This window comes from Vombatus ursinus, unplaced genomic scaffold (assembly GCF_900497805.2).
Source record: "Vombatus ursinus unplaced genomic scaffold, bare-nosed wombat genome assembly UNPS02014822.1, whole genome shotgun sequence".
Lineage (NCBI taxonomy): Eukaryota > Metazoa > Chordata > Mammalia > Diprotodontia > Vombatidae > Vombatus > Vombatus ursinus.
Genome location: NW_020954600.1, coordinates 4,109,651 through 4,117,175, shown reverse-complemented (window position 1 = coordinate 4,117,175; position 7,525 = coordinate 4,109,651). Strand labels below are relative to the sequence as shown.

The window sequence follows — 7,525 nt, the reverse complement described above, 5'->3', positions numbered from 1 at the left end:
CTGCTGCTGCTGCTGCTGCTGCTGCTGCTGCTGCTGCTGCTGCTGCTACTACTACTACCACCACCACCACCACCACCACCACCACCACTACTGCTACTACTACTACACCTCATAAGTCCCCACTGGTGTGCTTTATATGAACAGTCAGACAAAAGACACAATTAGCAAAGACATTAAGATAGCATAGTAAGAATAGTTAGCTACACAACATTCCTCCCGTAAATCTGGGACACACTCAGTCAATAAACATTTATTAAGCACCTACTATGTACAAGGCAACTGTGCTACGTGTTTGGGCTACAAAAAAAGGCAAAAGACAGTCTCTGCCCTCAAGGAGCTCATACTCTAATGCATATTCTCTCACAAATATACGCAGTAACCATGGAAGAAGTGGGCACAGAGATAGAGTTGTAGTGTGATACACATAGGAAATGCACGTAGCAACGCAACTCATGCCTCTGGTATTACAGGGTCTTATATCCTTCCTGTCCTGGTGTGTCCTCACACAACTCCCCACTGGCTGCAATGTCGATGCTGCCTAGCACTCTTGGTCGAGCTCCCACCGTCTGCTTCTTTCCACAACACAACTTTTTGTTGCCAGGCTAGCTCCATCCTGAGTCTATAGTTGCTGCCAGATGTCCCGTTCCTTCAAACTGCTTGAATGGTGCCTCTGTATCTATGAAATAGGATCATAGATTTAGGGCTGAAAGATTTAGGGCTCAAATCCAGCTTGCTCGATTTACAGATGAGAAAGCTGAGGCCCAGAGGTGAAGTGACTTGCCCAGGTCACACAACTAGTAAGTGGCTGAAACAGGACCTGAATTCAAGTCTATCCACTATACCATGCTTGCCTGTCTGTGTACGGAGTGTACACTTCTCTGTTCCCTGGTGGATGTGTTGTTTCTTTCCAGGCGAGTAGCTCTGCTGTAAGGTGCCATGAGGGAGGGAGAGGAGACAAAACCTCATCCCCTTTCCCCATCTCTTCCCCTCCCTCATCCCTGGAGTTAGGAAGACCTAAGTTCAAATCCAGTCTCAGAAACGTATTATTTGTGTGACCCTGAGCAAGTCACTTAGCATCTGGGCCTTAGCTTCCTTAACCGTAATATGATGATAATAATAGCGCCTGTCTCTCAGGGTTGTTGTAAGGATCAAATTAAATCATATTTGTAAAAAACTTAGCATAGTGCCTGGTACATGGTAGGCACTATATATGCTTATTCCTTCTTCACCCAATTCCTGCCCCCTTCTTTCTGGCAGAGGCATAGGATTCATATTCCACACAGTTGCTCCCAACCTCACCTTGAGCCTCATGCTCAAACTGTTAAGGGCCACCAAGGTTGTGGCCATTGGGCCAAGTCAAGTTCCCCAATAATTCAATCAAGGAACTTGTTCACATTTCATAAAGGGACAACACCTCCATCTTCCTAGTTAGCCCACCCCCATCTTTACGGTTAGTTTCACACTTCACCATCTGCCCTTTACTTTCTGAGATGAGATCTGGGCTTTGGGGCTGGGGAGTTGGCCCGAGATTGTGAGGGAAGGGCTTTGTAAACCACAAAGCACCACATTCTAGTATCAGAAGATTTAGAGTTCTAAGGGACCTTAAAGATCATCTCATCCAACCCCTTCCTTTGCAAGGGGAGAAAGTAAATGGAGCCACCAAAGAAAAGAGACTGGTCCCAGCTAGACAAGTGACTCCTTCTGTCAGGCAGGCAACGCTGAACAATCATCGAATGAGCTCTTACTGCGTGCAGGCCCTGCCTTCAAGGGGCTTACATTCTAAGTGGGGATGACAACCCATAAAGGGAGCTGAAAGAGGGGTTGGCGAGGAGCCTGATGAGAAGAAGAGAGGTAATTGAACCGGGCGCCCTCCTTAACTGAAGGTTCTGGGATTGGCCGCAGGGGTTGAGGGTACTTCCAAGGTGTGGATTCGGGGGCTGAGGTCACCTTCCAGGATGAAGAATTTTCTGGGGCATGATAGAGGAATCTGAATTGCAGCCTGCTGCAGTGGACAATCTCTTTTGCTGGGTCTTCATTCAAGTTATGGTCCCTGACAATGGGATGGGAAGAGAGATGAAATGAAATATGGCTATTTTCCACAGTGTTCTGCGCTGGAGGAGTTTGTGACAAAACTCGGAAATGCAGAACTTGATGAGGAAATCCTGACTCATCCTCATTTAGAGAATGTTCTTTGCCCATTGGTTGGGGTAGCTGGAATGAATGCCTATGTTAGACCTCCATGTGCCTCAGGAGCTCAGCCCTGTTGGGTCAGGGAGGAAGGTCAAGTGGCCATCATGACACAGGAGCAGCGGCCTTAGCTCAGACTGCTTTCCCAGTCCCTGCCTTGTCACTGGCCTCCCGTGTGTCCTGGGGGACATGAAACTTGTCATCTAACTAGCAATTCTGTTTCTCCACATATCCATTGCCTCAGGATTTCCATGATCCCTTGGATCCTGGGCTCTCGGCATCACTTATCCAAAATCTCTGGGAAGTTCCAGATGTCCTTGTTGCAGTCGAGGGCGCCACTCCCCCCAGTCACCCAGGCTCACAGCCCGTCATCATCCTTGACTCCTTTGTATCACTCCACATGTCCAGACAGTTACCAAGTTCTGTCTTTTTAATGCCTTCATACCAGCTCTCCAATATTCCCCCTTCTCCGCTCTGTCCCAGCCACCCCTCTAGTGCAGGTGCCTATACTGGAGCATTAGCTGCTGGTGACTGTGCTGGCCTCAAGCCTCAACCCACTTGGGTCCTTCTCCATTCAGCCATTAAATCTGACCATGGCGCCCTCCTACTCGTTCAACTCCAGTGGTTCCCTGGGGCCTCTAAATCGAATACAAAATCCTGTGCCATTTAAAGCCCTTCCCAAGTTGACTCTTTGCTACCTTTCCAGTTTCCCCAGGTACTTTATGATCTAGCAGCATTGGCTTTCTGAGCATCCTGCCTATATGACATCTCCCGTCCTGACTCTCTCCTCATCGCCTCCTCGTTCCCCTGACTTCCTTCGAGACTCAGCTCAAACCCCAGCTTCTCCAGGAGGCCTTTTCTGGTCCTGTCACCCCCTCCCCACTGGTAGGGCCTTCCCTCTGAAATGACCTTCCAGCTGCTGTGGACGTGTTTCGTGTGGACGTGGCTGTTTGTATGTTGTCTCGCCCATCAGACTGAGCTCCTTGAGGGAGGGGATTGTGTTTGGCTTTTCTTTTTCTCCTCAGTACTCAGCACAGTGTCTGACACATAGTAGGTGCTTCATAATGCTTGTTGACCGAATGGCTACCGTAAGCTGTGATTTTACACAGCTTCTGGCTAGATCCCCAAGCCTTCTGCCAGCACACCTCCTTAGTGCCTTGAAAGCTTCGCTGTAAAAAGAACGTGGCGCTCCCCAGACTGCTACCCCAGGTCACAGAGCCAGGGAACAGAACCCTGGGCCCCTGGTACCCAAGGCAGGTCTCTCGGTCCTCTGGAGGTCGCCTCGGTGTCACTGAGGCCTCGTGCTCCCGCAGTGGGCTTCGGAGACGTGAAGGGAGAAGGGCCAGCTCACGCCTAGCCTGTGCCTAGCCAGCAGGAAGCACATTCCCCTCCATCGTCGGTCTCAGCCTCTCAACAATCTTTGGTCATTCATGAGAATGCTCTTCCCAGCCCAGTAGGAAATCTGAGTGCTTGGAAACAGCTAAAGAGCTAGCATTGTTGGAAGCTCCTCATTGCTTCTCTCTGTCTCAACATGCAGGCCTCTCCAAGGAAGCTCCTTGTGTGAGTTAGCCCGTGTTTTAGTTTATTAAGGTGCCGTGGTCTGACTGAAGAGAGAGGGAGCCGACCTTTCTGAAACCTAGCCTTGCTGTCTCATCTACTTCAAAGGAGGTTTTTATGGCTTGCTGGGTTTGGGGTTTCTTGTTTTGCTTTTTGGGGGTGCTGTGGAGTTTCCCCACCCCCCGGGTTAGGGCCAAAGCTCTCTTCATCCCTCAACTGTCACATTCAGTTGGCATGATTGACCATGACTGCTTGTGAAGGCTCCCCTGGAGAGTCTGACCCATTCACCTTGGCGGGGTCACCAGCAGGGCTCCAGGAGAGCAGGAAAAGGGGAGGGATCAGGCACAGGCCCAGAGTCTGCAGCCTCCCTTCCTTCTACTTCTTATGGCAAAACAGTTCAGGGCAGCTCTCAGAAAGGTAACACAATGCTGCAGCTGCTGCTGGTGCTCACAGCTTAAGAACTCCCCAGCCTACAGAAACTCCTCATGTTGTGGAGCTGCCTCTCCCACTCAGCGGGCCGGAGAAGCTGGCCCTGTGCCTCCCTCCCTCAGATAGTTCACAACAGCCCTGGGAGATAGGGAGTGCATTATTTTCCCCATTTTACAGATGAGAAAGCTGAGGCTAAGGGAGAGTAAATGTTTTGTCCATGGTCCCACAGCTGCTTGTGAGCTAGCACAGGCACGGCCAGGACCAGAGTCCAGATTTCCTGACTTCAAGTTCAGCATTCATTTCTACCATTCACATCTTCTGTTTTCTCCTGTGCAGGCTTCCTCCCTGCCTTTAAACCAAGCACAGACCAGAGTAGCTGACTCTTTCCTTTCTTCCTTTACCCTCTTTCTGACTGGCAACCAAGGAGTTAAGAAACATCTTGGCAGCTAATCCACCTTGGTTTACTGCATGTGCTCATACGTGGCTGGAAGAATGACTGGAATTTCAGGGGGAGGGGAAGGAAACTTTGACTTGCAAGTGTGCAGGGCTTCCTGGCAGCACGCCTTCCCTTCTCTCCTCTCCTCTCCTCTCCTCTCCTGTCCTCCCCTCCCCTCCCCTCTCCTCCCTTCCTCTCCTCTCCTCTCCTCTCCTCTCCTCTCCTCTCCTCTCCTCTCCTCTCCTCTTTTTCTCCCTCCTTTCCTCTCCTCTTGTAGCATTCCCACTGAGGAGCTGAGACCCCTACCTCTGCATGAAGGGTACTGGTTAAATCCTGATCAACCCCAACCTCAGAACAGAAGATCAGGTTTCAGACAAGAGATCTTCCTCTGTTGCCTGGCGTGGTCATCCGTGCACAGGAGAAAGCATGGCATAGTGACTAGAGTCTTGGACTTGGAGTCAGAAGGACCATAGTTTTAATCCGGCCTCAGATGCATCCTAGCCCTATGACCCTGGCCAAGTCATTTAACTTCTGTCTGCCTCAGTTTCCTTATCTGTAAAAGGGAACAACAAAAGCACCTACCTCCCTGGGTTGTTGTCAGGATCAAACGAGTCGAGGTGTGTAAAGGGCTGTGCAAGCCTTGAGGCCCCATGTACATGCTAGCTGTGGTTGTTATATTGCTCATCCCTCAGCCTTCTGCCTTCCTTCCTTCCACAGATCTGAATGCATCAACAAATTTGCCTCCGTCTTCGGGACCATGCCCCTCAAGGTGGTGGAGCACCGAGCTGACCCGGTCCTCTATAAAGATGACTTCCCTGAAAAGTTGAAGAGCTTCCCCAACATTGGCAGCTTATGAACGATGTGACTGCCGGAGGCCCGTGTGTTAAAGAGCAGCAGGGGGCTCGGGGCTGCGTGGAGCGGGGTCCCTGGGCCAGGGCTCTTGAGGGGGCTTTGGCCTCCCAAATGCGGAATATAGTAATCCCCTCTCCTCTCTTCCCCCAGAAGGCAGGCTGTATCTAGACTGTACGTCGTCTGAGCTAACATGCGCTATGGGCTCTGGTGAACCCATTTGAAAAGGCAGAATGGAAGCCTGAGTCCATGGCATCTGTATTTGCTGCAGACTGAAAGTCCAGGACCTCAGACTTGTTGTGACTGGCTGTCTGTTCTAGCCTTGGCTCATTTGAGACGTTGCCTGCCTACAGTTTTTCGCTTAAGGAAATCGTGGACAAAAGCATCCCCATCTCACTTTTACTTCTTCCTAATCAGTAGGCTCTTTGGGGGAAAAACGCTGACTCGGGCTCAACACCAAACAGCAGATCATGGTTTATACGTGACACACAGGCTGCAGCCCGGGGCTGTGGGACCTGGTTCAAGACGAGCGGCTTGGAGTCCCTTGTTGCGGTGTACTGTTGTTCCTTGGTCTGGCCTTTTAATATAATTAAATTTTATTTTTTACCTTTTCCCTAGTTTGTCATTTAATACCAGTTCTGATCAGCCATAAGGGGGCATCTTTTTCCTCTGTGTATGTGGACGTATTTCTAGGCCTGGCCATCTTTTGTCCCTGAAAAACAATGCTGCCTAGATCTGGAAGGAGATAGGGCCGGAAGCTAATATTGCCACAGCCTTCAATGGGAGCACCGCACTGGAAGGTGGAACGTCAGAGCCGGCTGCATCAGATAGTCATGGCTGGAAGTAGGGCCAAGACAGTGGAGTATCAGAGAGCAGCAGAGCAAACTCCCTCCTCTGCCCAGGAGGCCTAGAAAGTACATCAGACTGGACCCGTATGGGGAAATCCAAGAAAAAGTCTCAGGGAGGCATTTTTCCCATTCCACCTTGGCATGGGGAGACAGACTGAGAGATCAGTGAATTCTGGGAGTGGGAATCCAACCAGGTGTCTGGGGTGTCGTGGAGCCCCCTAGGGCCCAATGAGAGGCTGTGAACCAGTCCAAGAGGGTGTCCCAGACCCGTACCAGGGCACCGTGTGCGGGGCATGGAAACAGGTGCGCCCAGAACCTGGGAGGACTGAGTAGGAAAATTCTGGGGGAAGAAGTGGCCGTGGGTCCCAGACTATGTACTGAGCAAGGAGGAAGTTCAGAGGTAAGTGGCTAATGTGTGGCTCGGACCCCAGGAGGAGAAGGGGGTCTCAGGTTCAGCTTCTAGCCAGGTCTGAAGTCTACAGAGGAATAACAAGGACAGAAATCGGAGACCAAAAAGGAACCTAGAGTTCTGTCATCCTGAACCAGCAGAGCTCCCCAGCCGGCTGGCAGTCACCAAGTCCAACAGCAGTCTGCTGTTACTTAGGCCCAAACCAGGTCGGGGACTTGGTCAGACCAGGGCAGCAGCAGTGTGACCTGGCCCCGAACGAACGTGTGAATCACTGAAAGCTTGTTGCCCCTATCCTCAGCCGTCCCTGAGATCTTGCGGTAACACGACACTCAGTACCCCGGTTCGGCAGCAACAGGAGCCGCTCAGACCTTCCCTCCAGAAGTGCACAAGCCTGACCTTAACATTCAGGATGAAGTCAGAAAGTCGGCTGGAAGAAGGAGCAAAAGAAATGGATTTCTCCTGCCCCCCTCCCCTCATTAAGAGCTATGACAGTGATAGGGATGATCAAGACACAGTCCAAAACATCTACAGGCAAAGCCTCAAAGAAAAACATAGCTTGGGCACATTCAGCTAGAATTCTTAGAAGAGATGAAGAAAGAGTTTTTAAATCTTTTTATTTAATGAAATGAGAACACTAGAGGAAAAACTGGAAAAGAAAGAGCTGTTGGAAGAAAGAATTGTTTCCATAACTTGTTTCCATACCCTGCACACAGTGCCCTGGTAATTAATGGCTTTGCAGTAACTTTGAAGTTCAAACATGGGAGTGAAGAGAAACATAAAAAGCTAAACACAAATGAACAATCAAGGGAC

At 50.4% G+C, this 7,525-nt stretch overlaps 1 protein-coding gene across 1 annotated transcript in view; it reads left to right on the top strand.

The window, feature by feature from the left end:
- Window positions 1-6,070, top strand: part of EXT2 (exostosin glycosyltransferase 2) — a 195,882-nt gene extending 189,812 nt beyond the window's left edge. Inside the window, exon 14 of the mRNA XM_027837793.1 lies at window positions 5,327-6,070. Coding sequence (XP_027693594.1) covers window positions 5,327-5,465 — 139 coding nt within the window. The 3' untranslated portion in view covers window positions 5,466-6,070. The remainder of the gene's footprint in view (window positions 1-5,326) is intronic.
- Window positions 6,071-7,525: the final 1,455 nt, after the last annotated feature.